Below are 21,526 nucleotides of genomic sequence, written 5' to 3' on the forward strand. Positions count from 1 at the left end.
ACTCCCTAACAAAGTAACTAAACTATTTAAAATATATTTTAAACTCTATTTATTATATGCCATATTACCTAACCTTGAAAATATATGAAGAGAGAACATGATACAACTCTAAAGTAGTCACTAATAATTTCAGTAAATCTCTATTCTAAAAGTTGCATCTTCTTTAAATGACCAGGAGACATTAGTAGGGACCAGGATTCAACTAGTATCCCAATCCTTACCTGTAGTTGTTTCATTAAGCTTCTGTAGTATACAAGGGCATATGTTCTTGATAGCTCTTGGTCTATGGTCAAAGATCTACTGTGTTTTGCTGTGTAACTCTGTCTAATTCTGAAATTTCATGGTACAAACTCACAGATATACACCACAGTAGGCAATGCCAATCTCATCAATAATTAAGGCAATATTTTATTTCATTTCTATTTTATTCTTTTGTTTTATTTCTCAATTGTTTAACAACTTGAGGATTGAAGAGGGATATTTATTGTTCCATCCCATCACCATTCTCAATACAAATCTCTGACTCTTCTTTTATTGGAAGATGACTTAACACTGAATTGTAAATGTGACATATTTCAAAAGAACTTAAGTTCCTTTTAATACTAATAATACACGAAATGCATTCATATTAATTTTGTGGTGTATTTTCTTTATTCACAGTGTTGCAGTTTTAAGAAAAGGTTTTGAACTCAATTACAGTTAAAAACAAAAATTTAGGGATCCCTGGGTGGCGCAGTGGTTTGGCGCCTGCCTTTGGCCCAGGGCGCGATCCTGGAGACCCGGGATCGAATCCCACGTCGGGCTCCCTGCATGGAGCCTGCTTCTCCCTCTGCCTGTGTCTCTGCCTCTCTCTCTCTCTCTCACTATCATAAATAAATAAATAAAAAAAAAAAAATTTAAAAAAAAATTTAAAAAAAAAAAAAAACAAAAATTTAAACTTAAAACACAAGTTGGAATGTTTGACAGACTTGCCCAAGATCATATCAAGAGTAAGTCACAGAGCTGGGCTTAAATTCACACTGACTACCAACTCTGGCTTGAGTATCCAGCCACAATGCAGGCACTATTCTCAAAAAAAAAAAAAAAAAAGAATTAAACTTCAGTCCCTTCATTGAGGTTGGTTCCCAATGGATAAGAGCATATGATCAGTTGATCCGATTAAAAAGAGATTTATCTTTAGGTACATTGGCAAATCTAATTTTGCTGCCCTAGTTCTGAGCAAGAGAAAATTGTGTTGGTATTCCCTTGTTTCTTTGCTCTCCCTCACTCCCCATATCTACCCCTTCTTCCCAGAGCACAAGATGATGGCAGTGGTGGGGGAAAAAGTACAGCTAATCATGGCTTAAGAACAATGACCAGATAGTTTGGTTTTTTTCCTGAATTCCTTTCATGGACTTTAGGAGAGATTTAACTATGCAAATAAATACTCTTCAGTCTCCATTACTGAGGTATATAAATCAAGGACATGACAAATACACTCCATGTCCTCAAATTCTAATGAAATATTGCAATCTAATTACATAAGCAAATATTTGATTATCATTTAGACACTAATGTCTTTCAATAGTTTTGTTATGTGCAGAATTACATATGTTGTCATAATATGAGAAAATAACTGAGTAAGAAGACACCTTTAGCAAAACTCTGCAGGAAGTTTATCTCACAAACTACTATAGTAGTTTCTAAAATATTCTAATATAGTAGATTCTAAAATATCTTAGAAATGGCTATATACTAGAAATATATGCATACTGAAAGGAAGAATAGGATGATTGTCTACTCATTTGTTTAAAGTAACACCAGCAAGCGTGTAAACTCCCACCCCTTCCTTCCTGATATCTGCGTTCTCTGCAGCCATTATTGACTAAAAGGGAAACAGCAGACCTAGCAAAGTGTATCTCCTATCACTCCCAGAAGCAACCCAAGGCCTCCTGGGGCCTATGCTCTCAATAAACATGGCTCCTGGGTAGAGCTCACACAATGGCAATGAATCAAAACCCTGGGTGCCTCTAGGAAAGGCCTCAACCCTTTTGTGCATTTGGTAAGAGCTACCCTGCCCCATTCTGACTCCATTCTCTTCTCATAATGTGGTCAAGGTATTACTTGCACCAGAACCACTTTGGGAACTTGGAAAGAATTGGGATTAGGGTTATCATCCATCATATAATGAAGCATCCAAAGCAATCCTGGTAATTCTCTAGTCCATTCAAGTGAGAATTAATGTAATCCTTTTAAATATAGATAGTATTTCTAGTACCATATTTGGTGATTTCATTTTTTTTAAAGATTTTATTTATTTATTCATGAGAATACACAGAGAGGAGAGAGACAGAGGCAGAGACACAGGCAGAGGGAGAAGCAGGCTTCACGCAGGGAGCCTGACATGGGGCTCAATCCAGGGTCTCCAGGATCACACCTGGGCTGCAGGTGGCGCTAAACACCTGAGCCACCGGGGCTGCCCATATTTGGTGATTTCAGTTACAATTATTATCTCTCAAGTTTTGCTGATTTATAAAAATATAAAGATTTTAGTTTCTTCTAATGAGAAAAAATCCATGGCTTATGTTGTTTATTAAGGAATGAATTCATATGTATAATTTAATTCACTAAAATCATTAAATCATTTGCTTAAAATCTGCCTTATTTCACCAATATGATTTTGTCTGTCATATATGGCCAAACTGCCTGTATTCAGACAAAGAACACGATATTTGAAATTATGTAGCTAAAATTTGGATGGTAATTCTAAAGTGAATATTGGTTTATGATATTTATCCAAACTGTATAATGTAACATAGATGGTGAAGGGTGGGGATTTATAGCACATGTGGTCATGTAAAAGCAATTTTAAAAGTATTCTATTTCCAGGACACCTGGGTAGCTCAGCAGTTGAGCATCTGCCTTCGGCTCCGAGCATGATTCCGGGTCCAGGGATCAAGTCCCATGTTGGGCTCCCTATGAGGAGCCTGCTTCTCCCTCTCTGTGTCTCTATGTCTCTCATGAATAAATAAATAAAATCTAAAATAATAATAAGAATAACAATAAAAGTATTCCATTTCATACTAACTTTTTTTTTCAGACTTTTACAAAAATTGTTGTTTTACTATTATTAATTACCAGTCTCCAGGTGCCATTTTAGGAAAACTAACAGCCCAGAAGTCAGGCTTTAACCTGGTTACAAAAGCCAAAGTTAAAAAAATTAATGTTAAATTACTTTACCCATGGCTGATATTTTGCACAAGATTAAATACTAAATTCTATTCTGAACTGAAGTAATGAAGCACAGGAAATTCCTGATGGGACTATTTTCATTCATATTTGACATTTGGAAATGTATAATATAATAAAATCTGTGCATGAATTCTTTTAAAAATGTGAACTTTCTGACAAAGAAATAGGATTTTTGAGTATGAAGAAACAAAGAATTTTTACAACTGTTTTTATATTTCTTCTCTCTTATTAAAATATATAAGGAGAAGCTCTATACCATATAAAGTTTTAGAGATAGAGCTAACAAGGATTTTTAAAGTAAATGTTTTACATTTATTCTCAATTTTAGTAATCTGTTTTATTTATTGAATCTTATTGCTTAATTACTTACATGTAAACACAGTGTAGAGAAATAGCTATCCAACTACTGAATTTTCCTTTATATTTTTTCTGAACACAAAAAAATAAGATACTATAAGTATTTAAAAATTTTACTGCTTGAACTTAAAGAATTCTTATATTTTAACATAGTTTATAATCACAAGCAAAGTTGAAAATCAGACAGACCTAAAATATATAGAGAGACAAATGATACAATTCATTCTTTGGAAATTATTAATATGTCCAGACAGCCTTATTTAACACATAACTGTCCCTTTCTTGATCTTGACCCTCATTACTGTAACACTATTTCTGGTTTAATTTCTTTTTTAATGTTTTATTTGAACTCCATTTTGTTAACATACAGTGTTATATTAGTTTGAAGTGTACAATATAGTGATTCAACAGTTCCATATGTCACCTGTGCTCATCATTACAAGTGCACTCCTTAAACCCCATCATCTACTTAAACTGTTCCAACATTTGATAGTCTCATTCATTGCTTAGATTGTCAGATCAAACATTTTGACATTTATGCAAGAGACTTTCCATAATCATCCATAATTATCAAAATGTTGACAATACCTCCATATCAATTTCATAATCATTTATATCTTTTCATATATTTACTTAATAATCACTTAATGATTATTATTCAAAACAAATGTTCAGACCTTAATAGATATAAAGATTATGAAGCACAATTCCTGCCTTAGAGGAACTTACATATTATAAGAAGGAAATGGATTTTTAGAAATTACCTCAACACAAGGTACTTTATTATAATATTGCATTAAGATCCATGTTGAGAAATCTTCTAACTTTTTTTATCCTAGGTTTAATGTAAAAGTATTATCTTGAAAAGAAAGTACCAATAATTCTTCAATATTACAAATTGCAAAATTGAATTATTTAAACATTTAAAAGATTTAAATCTTACAAAATGTCTCTTTCGACATAAAAGAGTGAAAATATATCATAAATTAATGTGCAAATCACAGTGAACATTACAAGACCATATATACTACGTGAGCTCTTTTATGAATGCACACAAACTCATATAATTCAAGATAAATATTATCAATACTAATTTCTGAGGGGAAGACTGTGTATTATAGTATACTATAATTTTATTCTTATATTATTCTCTATTTTTCAAATGTTTTACAATGCACATACATTACTTTTATAAGAAAATACCCTTAGAAATTATCACATATGGTTTTATTCATGGCTAACCAGCCTGACTCCAACCATTTATCATTAGGAGAAAATAATCTCAAAATAAATCTCTACTAGGATTCAAAATGGTTCATATTCAGATATTAAACAAAGTGTGACCATAAAATAATATCAGTGACCATTGGAGGCACATCTACATCAGTTGCCTCTCAGAGTATCTCTGTCCTTCAAAGGGTTGGGATGGAAAAGACTATGTATTGGAAGCTGACAGCATCTAGCACACTAACCCTACAAGAAGTTTAGCCAAATATAACAAGACAGCCACACTCCTCAACCTGGTTAAGTTGTTTCAGTTTCTTAACCTGAGAAACAGTAGAGACTGACTCCTAATTCCTAGAGATAAAATCTGAATAGGTCCTGGCCTTCAGCAGTCACTGCTAAGCATAGTGGTAATTATGACAGTGGTGATGATAATTTTTTTTATGATAGTAATTATAATAAAGGCTACCTAAATGGAGCTAGTGCATAATATGTGCCTGTGACTATTCTGGTGTTTTACAAGAATGAACTTCTTTTAACCTCATGACAACCCTGTGAACAAGTGCTCTTCATATCCCATTTTGCACTTGTGGTGCCTACGGCACTGAGAAAGTAAATACTTTGCCGAAGCTCACATGTCTGTACTAGTAGGAATTGTAATAGCAACAGCAGCCAGTAGCAGTAATGATAAAAATTATTAAACTGGCAAAAACACCCAAAGTGAACAATAACAGGACTCCTTTTTTTTATTTCACTATAAAAATAGTGAATTCCAGAGAGATGTTTCAATAATGAGTAAGGATATATCTTGTCAAAGATAACCACCTAAGGATAATATTGATATGCTGTTTATATTTTATAAAAGCTTATTTCCTCATGGTTTCATCCAATGCTTTCACTAAACCAATGGTATGTGAAGTCTAATGCAAACAGCCTGATCTGTGGTATGCATGCTACTCTTCGTCCTTGTGGGGTCCACATGTGTTTAAAAATCTGCATTCATTTCCTATTGCTGCTATATAAAATCACCACAAACTTGCGGCATAAAGCAACAGATTTATTATCTGACAGTTTTGAAGGTTAGAAGCCTGAAACCAGTCTCACTAGGCTAAAATCAAGATGTTGGCAGCACTATATTCCTTGGAGACCTTAGGAAAGAATCCATTTATTTTTATTTTCCAGTTTCTAAAAGCTATCCACAGATCCTGGCTCTTGGCCCCATTCCTCCATCTTCAAGCCAGCAAAATTGGGCTAAGGCCTTCTCATGCTACTATGCCCCTGGTTTCTCTCTTCTGCTTTCACTTATAAGGACCTTTGTGATTACACTGGGCCCACCTGGATAATCCATGATAACCTCCCCATCTCAAGGTAAACTGATTAGCAATCTTAATTCCATCTGCAACCTTAATTTCTCTTTGCCATGTAACCTAACATATTCATAACTCCAGAGATCAAGATGTGGACACCTTTGGGGAGCTAGTATTCTATCAAACATCTGAACACTATTTTCAGCTCTAGGTTCTTTTCTTCCTTTCCTAAAGCCTTCTGAAGTAAAATAGATATATGTGCAAGTACACTTTCTGCTTCCTCACAGAGTGTTTGCAGGATGACCTTGATTAAATAAATGATCGTTTTTTAGATTTCTCACTGAGTCAAAGCAAATGATACATTAGAAATTTTCTGAGTCGATTAAAGGGGTTTGAAAATTCCTTTGAAGATGCAAAGCATTAGGCAAATGCAAACTATTAGGCTTGCATTTTTGAGTACTCTTCATTGCAGCCATTTTGCAATATATTTTAATCACATCTATATTACAGCCTTGATGATTTTAAATATCCTAACAGCCTTCATTAAATACATTGTTTTTCTAACATTATGCCATAGATGTTTCACTTCTTGTTACTTCATTCAACTCTAAGGGTCTTGAAAAGAGCAAAACTTTCTAAAGTTTACAATTATTAGTTAGAAACAGTGGTTGCTTATTTTATCCCTTGTAAAGAATGTTTCGATGTTGACCTATTAATGAGTAACAATATAATTTACTCATTTTCTGTTAAAATGACTTTTTATATATACACGGCTACTTCATTGACTATAAAAATGGAAATATCCACATGGGAGGGAATGCTTTTCTGAGTGTACGCATGTGCTTGTGTGAGAATAAAATGAGTTCATTTCAGAGAGTTAATATATTGGCTGGGAGATCAGGCTTTGGAGTCAGGCTGTCTTGGAATCTAAATTCAGCCAGATTCAAGCGAATAATTAACCTCTCTGAGCTTGGATTCCTCACTTGCAACATATAGATAATACCACTTATGAAATCTGTTGTTGTGAGAATTAAATGAGATAAACTATGTGAAGAATTTATCATCATTCCTGACACCTTTAAGTCCTAACTAAAACTTCATTTCAACCATTTCAATAAGGCGAAATTGGCCTTTGAAGGATAGCATTTGCCAGTAGGTAGGGATGCCAATTCCCTACATAGTGACAGGGAATCATAGAGAGTCATTCCCTTTAGAATACTTCTTCAATCCTGATTCAGTCAAGGACAGTGTCTCAGATTGGGGGCTCTTGCAATTTCATGAACTCTAACACTATCAAATTGAGGTTGACCTATGTGCCCAAAACCTGTCCCTACCTATAATTTTTAAACATTATTTTATTTCCAATCTGTTTATTTGTTTTGTTTTGTTCAATATGTTTATTTGTATGGTCACCTTCTCTTTATGGCGAGTGGTAATGAGTTTTCATTTACGGTAGTGATAAAAATGTTCCTTTAAAATATATTTAAGCTAAAAAAATTAAAGAAAATTTTTTTCTTAAACAAGAGGGTACTATAACCAAAAATTGAGGAAGGTTTTGTGAGAACGACTGAAATTTGCAAAACTCTGTCCCTGGGGGCTGTACTCATGACTGCATTCTGAAATAAGTAGTGACTTTCTGGAACAGAAGTTATGCATCAGGAGTTATCCTCAGTAGTCACAGTAAACACTCTTAGCTGTAGCTCACCCGGCTAACTAGTTCTCATAACCAAATTATTAAGATTTCAGCAATGAAGGTTTTTGAGTCATCTAATGTTCAGTTAGAGTGTAGATAAGAAATAATGCCACTCAGCTTTTCCCATCCTTACTTCTCTAAAATACAGTCCCTGAGGGCTGGAGCTACCTTTTTATGTATTTTTTGAACCTAGCACAGATCAAGAATAAATGTTTGAAGAGTAAATGAATACAGGATAATTACTCATGCATAAGACAATAGAGTAATTGGTCCACTCTTTCTTGATGGATAGCCTCAATCCCAGATACCTAGAAGAAGTAATTTTAATTTCTGCAATGTTTTTCTCTTAAAATAAGATATAGTAATTGGATTATTATTATGAGCCAATCATTCTCATGAGTAATTAATGTGATCATCAATATTCATAATGTCTTCTGGGCATCAGAGAGGTCACGTGGCTCATTAGTGACAGAGCCATTACTTAAGCCATTACTTAATCCTGTGCTTTTTTTACTTCAAATCCAGGGCAATGAAAAAGTATTTCCTATATTATTAAAGACTATTTAGTCTTGGGATGCCTGGTTGGCTCAGTGGTTGAGCATCTGCCTTTGGCTCAGGGCATGACCCTGGGTCCCGGGATCCAGTCCTGCATCAGGCTCCCTTTGAGAGCCTTCTCCCTTTGTCTATGCCTCTATCTCTCTCTCTGTCTCTCATGAATAAATAAAAATAAAATCTTTTAAAAAATTTAAACAACAAAAAACTATTCAGTCTTTCTTTAGATTAATAATAGTTTTATATGGAAGATGATGTAGTCTTTACCCAATAAATCATTGTGGATTTTCCTTTTTCTTTTGTTTTTAAACACTGTACAATAGATTTACATGAGGAGATAGCAAAATTGAAATACTTATGAATGACAAGTCACCAAAGCCATACAAATGTAACTTTAAAGTGCATACACAAATATTAAATATATTAACACTGCAAAGCTGAACAAGTAAAATTGTTAAAAGTCAACATAGAAAAATAAAAGCTAGAAGAACATATACCATGTTTTTTCCTACATTTTTAGTTGCTGTACATATTTCAATTATGTGCATTTATTATTCTAGAAAAAAAGAATAATAAAACAAAATTATTCCATTCTAGACACACATGGAGAATATTAAATTTCATTTGCTTTTAGATCCTAATCCTATTTTTTCTATTTGCTCCAGAAGATATTTTAATAAGCCAAATATTCTAAGTTATATTAAAAGGCTATAGTAAAAATAACTAAACTAGTTGTTATCAAATTAAAAAAATTAACTTAATATTGGAAAATGCCCTAAAATTATCTTTGTGTAAAAGGTGTCGTGAATTTTTAATATTTTTTTCATAATTAAAGAAAGTGCTTCTGCAAACCAAACAATTTGAAAAAGAAAACCAAAACCAGGGTCATTATGTAAGGTTAGATTTACATTTTAGAAATAGGGCATTCAGAAATGGCTACAACTTCGTTTATCCTTTTTCATAAACTTAATTTGACTACCTTACCGTCATTCTTGTGCTACCAGCAAATCAGCAAGCATCTATTCATGTGCTTACCTCTGCTAAATGGATGCCAGAAGCTACTCCTCCCTTTAAAGAGCATCCAATCTATTTGAGTAATGAATAGATTCATTGTCTTATTACTGTTGTTTACATGCACTGTTTGTCAATCTCCAAGACATAAAATTGTCAGTTTAAACTCTTTGCATTTATATAAATTACTGTTGTTTCCATTAGGAAAATATGTCAGCGGTAATTTATTTGGGTGACTCCTAATAACCTATTTGCTTCAAAGATGTGTCTTACTGACAAACATTTCTAACATGGAAACATTCGGGTTATGGCCAGGTATTCAAATTGATCTTCATTCTGGAACATTTTGATGAATACAATCCCAGTATTCAAACAATGTGAGACCACTTACATAGTTTACATGATTATTGAGATAGTGGCAGGTTTACATAGTCTGAAATGCTGAAATGTGAAAATATCTGTAAAATCAATTGCTCAGTTGAGCCACATACAGCTATTGACATACCAACTGCATAAGCACACACACTCCAAAACATCCTTATATTTAGAATACCATATGCATATTCTGAGTTTTATTTCATTTATACAACTTTACTTTCTCTAACAGATAATCCCCTTCTGATTTTCCTCCCATTTTTTTCTGGCACATTCCACAATCAAAGCACTCTTTTGAATAATTAGAATTAATCAGAAGGGAATTAAAGAAATAGGCAAATCATATGTGCCCTACACATCCTACCAATGTCATTTTCCCTACTCTGTGTATCCTCTTGTGTTTCTATTCCTAATATGCGCCCATCTCCCTCTTGTTCAAAAGGTGGCCAGAGCACTGAAGAAAATCTAGCTAAAAGTAGTGTTACCAATCTCTGGTTTGAAAGAACTATCCTCTCAAGAACTATCTGCCATTTCACAGGGGTGAAAATTTGGTGCCAAAAAAAAAAAAAAAAAAAAAAAAAAAAAAAAAAAAAACTTCCTCTCTACCAGTGGTAAGATAACAATGCATTCCATGGTTAAATACATTTGTGAAACAATGGATTAGAGAAAATTGAGGATGCATTGTTAGTTGCAGAATTTCTCAGACCTTCGTAATGTCCCAGTATGCACATTTAAAACTTATTTTACACACTTTTTCCAAGGAACATACATGCTACACAACACAGTTTGAGCAGCACAATATTAAAGAAAGCAGGCCCTGGGAGAATGAGCTCAGGATTTTCACGTATTGGCCATCAGATAAAAGAAGTTGTGAGTCACCCTTCATAATGTCCAATGCGGCCACCCATTTACTCATCCAGCAACAGACATGATAACTATCAATCACAGTCCACCTACTATGCTGCAAGTATTACCAAATGTTCTTTCCTCTTTTCATCATGAGGTACAAATGGATCTTGTAACAGAATTACCTAAAGAGTGAGGAGCCTAGATTTTTATATGCACCAGATGAGAAAATTATTCTAACGAGTCATAAAGTAATAAAATATTTTAAAATAATAAAATAAAATATGAACCAACTTTTTAAAGAATCTTCTGTATTTTCCTAAGGAGAAGCAGAAATGAAATGTGTGTTAATTGCTAACTTCTCAGCACACTGGTCCTCACAAAAGAAATAGAAAAGCTCCCCCTTTCTTTCCATAATTACAAATGCTTTCTAATGGGATGCCTAGGTGGCTCAGTGGTTGAGCATCTGCCTTCAGCTCAGGACGTGATCTCCAAGTTTTGGGATCAAGTCCCACAACAGGCTCCTGCATGGAGCCTACTTCTCCCTCTGCCTCTGTCTCTACCTCTCTCTGTCTCATGAATAAATAAATGAAACCTTTTAAAAAATGCTTTCTAATTACCCATAGGTTACTCAGAACTAGAAATTTTCTTAGGACCTTTCTATTATTCTTTTGATTTAAACTCTTTGGAGAACAAACTGCTTAGACATAATTCAAGCAATTCCGAATATATCACTTGAGCTTTACCTATACAGCTATACCAAATATTATTTTTACCTTTATTAGAAATCCCTTCATTTCAAAAGGTAAGAGGCTTAATCAACTCCACTGTGATCCAGTTTCTGTGTGTGTGTTTTTTTCTTTGTGGGGAGTGGCAGAGGGGATGAAGGATAATATATGGATAATATATAAATCATCTTCAAGAGTAAAGAAATGAAAAATTAATCACTTTTTTATTTTAAAATAATATAACACGAAAACAGAATTTTCAAAATGGGAGAAAAATGTTCTTTACCCATTAACTATTTTCCCTGAAGACAACACATAATTTCACATATAGAATCATATAATTTGTTTTCATAGCATATTATAGGTTTATACAGGTTCAATCTATAGGGAATATCCAGAGAAACATGTTTGAAATATTACTGTGTTTAATACAGCAATTAGAAAAATTAAACAGGAAACTGAAAGAACATTTATATGAGGCTCTCCATCTGGACATTCATTTAAGTATATGACACCAGAAGCACAGAGAAGGAGCCATGTAAACACCTTCCTTCTAATAAAAGTGAAATTTGAATACTATCTCATGCTGAAAGTAGTAACATTTGTCATTTACTGAGCACCGACTATTAATGCTCCAGGCACTTCACAAACAGAATCACATATAATTATATTGAAAATAAGTATGTTATGTATTCTAGATATAAGAAATTAGATTTTAGATGAGAAATTTGCTCAGCCAAGGAATAAGTAAGTGACACTTCCCATATTTAAGCTGATATAGATTTATATAGATATTGGTATAGACAATCCACAAATGTGGACACACTTAGTTGTCCTTAAAATATTATTTATCAATGTTAAATTGGAAAAATGTATAGGAAAACAGGTGAGAGATAGGAAATTAGTTTACTCTGTAATAATAATTAAAATCTTGATATATTTTAAACTGTAATTCTATATGCATATCCAAAGATCTATCTTAAATTTCTTTTTAAAAGGCATTGCATGCTTTTTTTCATTGTAGCATTTTATACAGTTTAATATTAAGTAATAAAATATTAGATATTTTCCTTCCTATATTTTCAATATAAAGGTCACAATTAATGATTCAAGGAATAAATTTTGTGAGAAAATTCATTTACATGGAAAGACATTTTAAATATAGAAAGCCATATCTTGTTACATTTGTTCACAGAACCACATCAGGAAAGTTCAACTCTCATGTGGTTATAACATAAGTGAGTGGAAAGTTTCCAACTTTGTCATTTGATTTAAATAAACCAAGTTACTATATATTTCTTCTGAAACCTAGGACCTTTAACACACAGAATTTTCTACTCAAATTAATCCAATAGAAGACTTACCAGCATTTAAAGTTGATTCTTCCCAAATAAGTGTATAAATATAATACCATTTGGATGGAATGAAAGGCATTTATTTTTGTTGGTGCAGATCCAGCAAATAGGAGATGGCTCGTGAGCCAGAAGTTCTTGGGATTCTGGCACCAGTCTGTTCCAGGTGCCAACAGCTGGTTCAGTGGCTTCTGATTCCCCAGCTTCCTGATGGTGGTAAAATAGCAGATTCCCCCTGGCCAGTTATGAAAACTGGTTCCTGTAGCCTAGTTTGGAAAATTACTCCTGATGGCCCGACTAAGGAGTTCTCCCAAACCTCTTACATCAATTATGTAAAAACCTAATTTCCTATATCAAGGTTCTTTTTGTTTAAAATGGTTGGGTTGCTTTCATTAAATGCCCTTAAATCAAGTGTTACACACTATTCCGATTGTTTCATGGAAGGAGAAGTAGATAAGTTAGTCTCTAAATCGAAGTGGAAGAATGAAAGACTACCTAATAATAAGCAAGAAAATTATGGAAAAGAAAATCTCTTGGGATAACTTTCTCTAGCAGATATTGGTTTGGAAATAAACACAGTAGTGGAGCAGAATAAAGAATTCAGAATGCAGATTCCAGGATATATGAGGCTTCATCACATGGCAAAGGTGGTACAGTTGACATCTGAACAATTTGGGGGCTAGAGGCACCAGCCTTCCATGCAGTCGAAAATACTGTGTCTAACTTGTGACTCTCCAAAAACTTAACTACCGAACGCCTACTATACACCAGAGGCCTTCTCAATAACATAAACAGTTGATTAACACAGTTTGGATATGTATTATATACTATATGATCACAATACAAGCTAAGAGTAAAGAAAATGTCAAGAAAATCATATGAAAGAGAAAATACATTTGCAGTACTATACTGTATTTATCAGAAAAAAATGTATAAGTGCACACATAGTTTAAGGGCCAACTGTATTTCAATTTACTGGAAAGAGTACAGTTCACTTAATAGATGCTGATTTCTCAACTGGCTGCTCTTATTTTGAAAAACTTAATCCCCCAGGGGGACTGAAATATCAGCTAGTACACTATGTTACTTTTATACCCCCTCCTCCTTTTTCACTAAGATAAATGTCACAGGCATTCTCTCACTCTGTATGCCTCAAGTTATTTTATTTTATTATTTTTAAAAGATTTTATTTGTTTATTTATTGAAGATTTTTATTTATTTATTAGAGACACACAGAGAGAGAGAGAGAGAGAAGCAGAGACACAGGCAGAGGGAGAAGCAGGCTCCATGCACGGAGCCTGACATGGGACTCCATCCAGGGTCTCCAGTATCAGGCCCTGGGCTGAAGGTGGGGCTAAGCCGCTAAGCCACCGGGGCTGCCCTAAGATTTTATTTATTTATTCATAAGAGACACAGAGAAGAGAGAGGCAGAGACATAGGCAGAAACATAGGCAGAGGGAGAAGCAGGCTACCTGCAGGGAGCCAGGTGTAGGACTCAATCCCAGGACCCCAGAATCACGCCCTGAGCCAAAGGCAAGTTGCTCAACTACTGAGCCACCCAGGGGCCCCTGTATGCTTCAATTTATATAAATTTTTAAAATTTGCTCAAAACAGTATGTTATCAATTTTTAAGGCAAAAAAATTAAAACAATATTGTTATAATTTTATAATTAATATTTTATAACTACATAATTCAAAATTCTAAACTTCTTAACGGCACTTAACTCTTAGAATATTAATCTGAGTGAATTATTTCCTCACCAACTCTAGGGACTTCAAGTATAGAGACAAAAATAATTGCTTGGATTTTCTTCAAATTTCAGTAATAAAGTGAGAGAATTTCAAATATTCTTATCAGGAGGACTACCAGATTCATAAGGCACCCTACTCTCAGTGCACAAAAGATGTAATTTACAGATTGTTTGACTTCAGATGAAAGATTCATAGCAGACATCATTTTAACAATAACAACAACTTTCTAAAAAAAGAAGCAGCTTTACAGAAACAGAGAAGAGGCAAGTATTTGAGAAATATAGGTATTCTGGTCCAAATCTTCTTTTCCTCCAAAGAAAAAAAAAAGAGAGAGAGAGAGAGAGAGAGAGAGAAACTCATTCAAACTAGCTCACCTAAGAAGAAGGGAATTGTAAGAATACCGCAGCCATTTATGGGGATCAGATCAGAAAAACGAATACAGCTGGGTGTTACCGGGCCTGGCAATGGAAAGTCCAAAACTAAGATCACCTCTCTCTTTCAATCCTCCTCAATTCCTCAACTCATCTTTCTAATCATCCATCGTGGACAAGAGTCCACTGGCTGTCATCTCCTATTGTGGGTCATTGAACATTACCCTTCCACTGACAACAGTCTCATTCTCTGTTTTGAAAGGAAAGGCTTCATTAAGTCCAACAACTCTGTAAAAGCCACACAGCACACACATCATTGGCCAGTAAGCAAAAGCAACAAGCTACTTCTGAATTTAGTGCCTGTTCTTGACCCACATGACTGTATCCAGGAATATGAATGATACAGAGTTTTATCCATTTCACAGGGGTATGGACAGGACATGATAAAGAATGAATCTCTGGTCCATAGATAAGTGCCTGAAGTAGAGGAAGTTCTAAATCTTTATTGAAAAGTTATGAGAGAAAAAAAAAAGTTATGAGAGAATTAAGGAAATTATCTCATTAACTGAAATGAGGGTAGAATTTTGCTTCAATTTTATCTCACTGACTTTCTCATTAGTGACTCAGTAGTTCACTAATTGTACTAAAAATCCAGTTGTCTTCTGAGATTGTATATCAGTCTATTAAATCTAAATAAAAGGAGATCAACCAATGAGAAAAACATGTAAATCCTAGAGATTCTTCACACAGTTCCAAGAAATACTCTACAGTTTGTCATTCTAGTGACATGATTTTTATAGAATCACACTACATTGATATGGTATGTTTCTTCCTCACGTCTTTGATGTGGATGTTTCTCCACTTTCTGTATCCTTCCTAAAAAGATACAATGACCTAGAAGTTACAACTTTAATAGTTTAGAAAGGTTCTTATAGGAAATGAAATAACACGATGAATTATTACACACTTTCTTCTAATTATACTGAATACTATAACTTCTTATTCAAAGTAGGTGCTAATCTTCTGATGATCTCACTTATCAAAGTAATGTGATATCCGTACCATATGAATTCAAAGTAGTAATAAATGCAGTCTTAAAGGCCAGAATTTCAAGTGGTCTTGCCATTATGCTATTTTTCTGAAAGTTAGGCATGATCCTACCTATGGCTAAATTAGAACAAAAAATGAGATATGCCTGGGTGGCTCAGTGGTTGAGTACCTGCCTTCCACTCAGGGCATGATCCTGGTGTTCCGGGATCGAGTCCTACATTGCGCTTCCTTCAAGGAGTCTACTTCTCCCTCTACCTATGTCTCTGCTTCTCTATATATATTTAAATAAATCTTAAAAAAAAAAAAAAGAAAAATCTTTAAAAAAAAATGGAGTATTGTTCCTAAACAAAGGGTGAGAGTTAGTCTTCAGCATGGATCATGACCAAAAAATGAGGCACCTAGTAAATGAAATTCCAAGGCAGATACTGTTCTTGTACTTCTTAGGATGTCTTTATAAAGCAGAGCATATTAAAAATGAAGAATGGGAATTACTAATACAGAAAAACAGTAAAAGAGCTTAAAAGAAAGGAAAATATGACACACAGTGTGATAAAACATAACTTATTTTAATTAATTGGATACACAGGAAGTCTTATAAAGCCACAAGACATTGAAAAATTACTTCTCATGATTAAAAAGGGAAGTGGTCTTTCTGGATTATTTCAATGTGGAGCACTAGAAAACAACAAAGAAATTTCTGTTCAGTGGTAAATGTCTAAAGAAAAATCATTCCTTTCTTCTGAGCGAAAAATAAATACAAGAGGGGTATAATTCCATATAATATCCGATATTTTTACCAGTTGGACTATTTCAATATCTGCAGTGAACTTAGATCCATTCTTTATATTTATAACGGCAAAAAATTACAAGGCCATATTAACAACTTATTTTTATAAAATAATAACTTCTGGAATGTTTGCCCTTCCTATTCTTATTTCACAGCTATCTCCAAAGTTACTGTAAGATACCCTGTAATATATAAAGAAAATAATAAAACAGCAATGTAATCCAGGTAATCAGGTAACAGCTATTGAAATTCTTAAAACTTGTGACTCATATTTGGCAGGAATAATATTTCTTTACATTGGATTTTTTTTAAGCAAGCAGTGAATATTTTGGTAAAGTAGATTCTCCTCTTCTTATAATTCAATGAAATATCCCATAATTTTCAGTTTGATCTTTACTTTTCCACATGTATTTACAGATATATTTTTAACTGGGTCACAACTGATACTCTGTGATATAGGAAAATAAAGCATGTTCTCATTTTGTCCTATTAAATTCCCATTTTATTCTTTCCTGTAAATGTTGTAGTCTAATGCCCTTTTAATCAATTTATCCTTAGTTCTTCTCATTGTGGGTTCTTTTTCTCCTTCTCTCAGAACTATTAACCACAATATTTCCCTAAGGATATAGCAATATCTTTCTACAGGAAGCCACACTCCTTCATTTATTTCATGTGGGAGCTTGATGGCTTCGTTCAAGTTTTCCTCCAATTCAATAGACTTTATTTTCTCAATAAAACTCTATCTTTTATATGTAAATATGACACTACTGACTGACCAATGACCTAAGAATTAAAATAATAACTAACATGTATTAAGCAATTACTATTTGCTATGGCACTCTGAAAATCACATGCACTTTCTCTTTTATTCTTCAAAACCACTCTTTCACATAAGTGTTACTGTTCACTCCACTTTTGCTTTTTAAATGGATAAATTGAGATAATGACAGATTTAGTTATTTATCCAAGATCAAACAGCAAATAAGCAAAAGAGTTAGACTGATGGGAGAAGGCCTGAGTCCAGAGGCCATCATTAGTAGGGCATGATCACCTACGACATGTGTTCAGATTGATGTGGTGAAAAAATGCCCTCTAATTTTCCAAGTATACATCACATACATTGCTGTTTAAGTCTGAAACCCTAAGCAATTAGATATCATAGAATTATTCCATATTAAAATGAAATGCCCTAAGAGAGCTACCACTCTTTAAAATCTTAGCAAAAATAACCTTATTGGAATATTTCCAGCTGAAGGAGGCAAGTTTTACCAGTCACCAGAACAGATCCGGGCTATTTCTTTGGAAGGAGAAATCAAGGTTATTTTCTATGTTGGAAGACTGCAGTCAGAATAAAAAGCTTCAAATCTTCAAGAATTTCAAGACAGAGAGACCTAGACAAACTATGTCCCTCACAAATTATACATAAGCATCTAATCTAGCATATAGTGAGACAGGGTAGATGCCTTTTGTTTTTAAACTATTTAAGGCTCTTCATCAAAGGTATCAAATACTGTTAATAAAAAAATACAAAAATTATGAGGTGGGGGATATCTGTGCTTTAATAAATAAACAGTTTTTATTGAAGGTAGCAGTTGAAATGAAATTCGTTTTTAAAATTACTAGTTTAGCAAAAAAATAAAAAATAAAAAAATAAAAAAAAAATAAAATTACTAGTTTAGCAATAATGCAAAGGAAGAATTTCTCATTTGGACATTCGGGGATGGTATCTAGTTAAATATAAACCAGAAAAGTACATTCTAAATGGGATTTTCATCTAATGTGCAATATTTTTACCTTGTTTTAGTACTGAGTATCCTATCTTTCCTGCTTCCATTAAAAGGCAAGTTGGATACTCATAGATCTTTCTGGTGGCACCACACACAGATGTCATTTCAATATACCATACGCCTACTGCTAGAAATATAAAGTTTTCATAGGCATGAAATTGTGCTTACCATTTTATACTCCTATTAACTACACAAATTTGGTAAGGAGATAAAGGATTGTTGGTGAAGCAACAAATAAATGATCTTCAAGTAATTGTTAGTTATGGGGCCACAGGAAAATCACTACTTGGGTCTCAGCTTTCTCTCTAAAATGAAGTTGGACTAACTTTCTCACAATGTGACACCTTAAGGTAAGTCCACCATGTTGTGGAAACACTTGTCCGAAGCAGAAAGAAAGGTCACACAAAAAAACCCTCCATGTGTTAAAGGAATCCATTAGAACTAGTTCCCCTGGAAGACTACTCATACCCACGTACTCAAGACTACTCGAAACTCATACTCATAAGGACTGGGCATGGGTTAATAACAAAAGATAGTTTCTTTTAGAGAGAAAAAAAAAATTCATTACCGTGGCCAAAGGAGGTAAATGAAACAAGTGATAAATTACCACTACTGGGAAGGACCACAGTAAATGGGGGGAAAACACATGGAAGGCACAGGAATAATCAGAATGAGCTAACAGTCGCGTCACGTGTCTCCAGTATTATTCACAGTAGCAAGTACCTCAAAGTGTTCTTGGGAATCAAGTGGGATAAAAGTCATTCTCTGGCTAAACCGTTCAATCAAGAAGTTCGAACAAACCTTCGCCCGCTCTGTTTAAACTAAACTGTTAGGCTGAAATCACAAATGTCAATATATTAACTAACATATCATATCAGGGGCTCTAATCCTCCTGTTGTCATTTAAATTGTCACAAACACACTTCCCATTTTAAGAAAGAGCAGCCTCTCAAAATTCATAAATTGAGGGATCCCTGGGTGGCGCAGCGGTTTGGCGCCTGCCTTTGGCCCAGGGCGCGATCCTGGAGATCTGGGATCGAATCCCACGTCGGGCTCCCTGCATGGAGCCTGCTTCTCCCTCTGCCTGTGTCTCTGCCTCTCTCTGTGTGTGTGTGTGACTATCATGAATAAATAAATAAAATCTTTTAAAAAAAAATTTACAAATTGAAAATATACACTGGGCAAGAGAAGCAACATCGCCCTAAAAGCTGCTGGCAAGCTATGAGAGCCTGTTCAGTAAGCTCAGAGTTTCACTCCGGTTTCCTGGCTGCGTGTCTCGCTGTGGACCACGGCAGCACTCCTGCCACCCAAGTGAGGGCTTCTTCCCAGTTGCAAAACTGAACCCTTTTAGCATCATCGCAAAGTTCACAAATGCACGTTGGAAACACAGAAAGAACCGGGTACAGCCGCCTTCAGGTCCATGTGGTCCCTAAATCAAACGTATCCCACCGCTCTGACGGCTCCTAGTTCTCACGAGCGAGCAGAACCCTGCGGCGGGAGGAGGCCGCGCGGGGTAGCGTGTCCCGGAGCGGATCCAGGCGCATCCTGGCCCCTCACCCTCTCCCCGCAGGGCCGGCAGGTGCGGCGGCCCCAGGCCCCAGGCCCCGGAGACGTGCGCGTCACGGTGCAGCACGCGCGAGGCTCTCAGACGCGTCCCACGGGGGCTGCGGGGGGCGGAGGCGCCGGTGGCCGCGGCTCTGCAAGGCTCCGAGCCCTGGGACGCTGGCGGCCAGCGCGTCCCGGCCGCACTGCCCCCCTCCCCGCCCCCGGGCCGCGGCGGGACCAGGGGAGGCCCCCGCAGCCCGCCCCCTCCCCCCCCGCCGCAGCGGCCCGCGCGCGCCGACACCCACCTGGGGGCGCTGGGCCGCGGCGCCCGCCCGCCCGCACCGACGCGCGGGGCAGCATCTCGGCGGCCGGAGCCCGGGCGCGGACGGCGCCGCCTCAGCTCCTTCCTGGGCGAGCTCCGGGCGGCCACCGCCCCTCGCCAGGGCTGCCCCGGCGCCTCGTGGCCGCCCGCTCCGGAAGCGCAGCGCCCGGGGACTCGGGCCACGGGGCCGCCGCCCGGCCTCGCTCGGAGCCGCGAGGAAGTGAAACTGCCCGGGGCTCGCGCTGGCCTCGCCTCGCCTCGCAGGCTGCCCTGGGTGCCCCCCCGACCCCGACCCCGCCCCCGCCCCCCGCACCCCGGGTCCTCTGCCCCGCGCAGCTTTTCGCGCGGGGAACCTCGGAGCCACAGTACCTGTGACTTCAGGTGTCCTAGGACGGCCCCGCTCCCGCTTCCGAAAAGACACTCGCCGGGCAAGGGGAGGGAGAAACGTGCAATCCGGTTGTGCAAAGACAGAAGTAGCTACAGATACAGTTAAATTCTTTTAAATAATTTCATGTTGCTCAGACTTTGTAGGCTAGAAGCACAACTTGTAAAGCGATTTAAAATCCCGTGTAAAGTTTATTTCCTTCTCCTGCTCCAGGTCAGAACTGGGTCCAGTAAAAAAAAAAAAAAAAAAAAAAAAAAAAGAATTGGTTGTGGATTGAAATAGGTTCTCCAGATAAGAGTACTCTGTTTGCTTCTTTGGAGATGGAAATCCTCAGGCTGTTCCCGGAGCCTTAATATAAATGTCCCTTTTTCTCTCAAGGATCTCTAAATTAGTCATTAACCTTTGGAAATTGAAAATGTTTCTGGAGATGAGATTGAAGATTTGGTAATAATTCATGGGTTAAATGTCCCTCTCCCTCTTTTAGAAAAGAAATCTAGGGGCACCTGGGTGGCTCAGTTTGGTTAAGCGTCTGCCTTTTGCTCAGGTCAAGTGGTCTTGGGGTCCTGGGATGGAACCCCTTGAGTTGGGCTTCTGCTCCGCCAGGAGTCTGCTTCTCCTCTCCCTCTGTGTGCTTTCTCTCTCTCTCTCTCAAATAAATAAAAAAATCTTTTAAAAAAAGAAAGAAAAGAAATCTTTAAAAAAAAAAAGAGAGAGAGAGAGAGAGAGAGAGAACTGTGTAGCAACTGTTTATCCCATACAAAGTCTTTTTTAGTATCCAAAATGATGACTTTTTCACATAACTCAATTTGTTTTTATGGTTTATACCATAATGAAGAAACCTTGGAGAAATAT

The 21,526-nt window shown here is 36.2% G+C and overlaps 1 protein-coding gene across 3 annotated transcripts in view; it reads right to left on the bottom strand.

The window, feature by feature from the left end:
• Positions 1-20,868, bottom strand: part of BANK1 (B cell scaffold protein with ankyrin repeats 1) — a 280,340-nt gene extending 259,472 nt beyond the window's left edge. For 2 of the 3 annotated variants that reach the window (XM_038582024.1, XM_038582023.1), the window contains exon 1: positions 20,273-20,381. In XM_038582024.1, coding sequence (XP_038437952.1) covers positions 20,273-20,327 — 55 coding nt within the window. In that variant the 5' untranslated portion in view covers positions 20,328-20,381. Of the gene's footprint in view, positions 1-20,272; positions 20,382-20,658 lie in introns of those variants that run through there. The other variant, XM_038582025.1, reaches the window with a different exon arrangement.
• Between the last annotated feature and the right edge of the window lie 658 nt (positions 20,869-21,526).

This window comes from Canis lupus, chromosome 32 (genome assembly GCF_011100685.1).
Source record: "Canis lupus familiaris isolate Mischka breed German Shepherd chromosome 32, alternate assembly UU_Cfam_GSD_1.0, whole genome shotgun sequence".
NCBI lineage: Eukaryota > Metazoa > Chordata > Mammalia > Carnivora > Canidae > Canis > Canis lupus.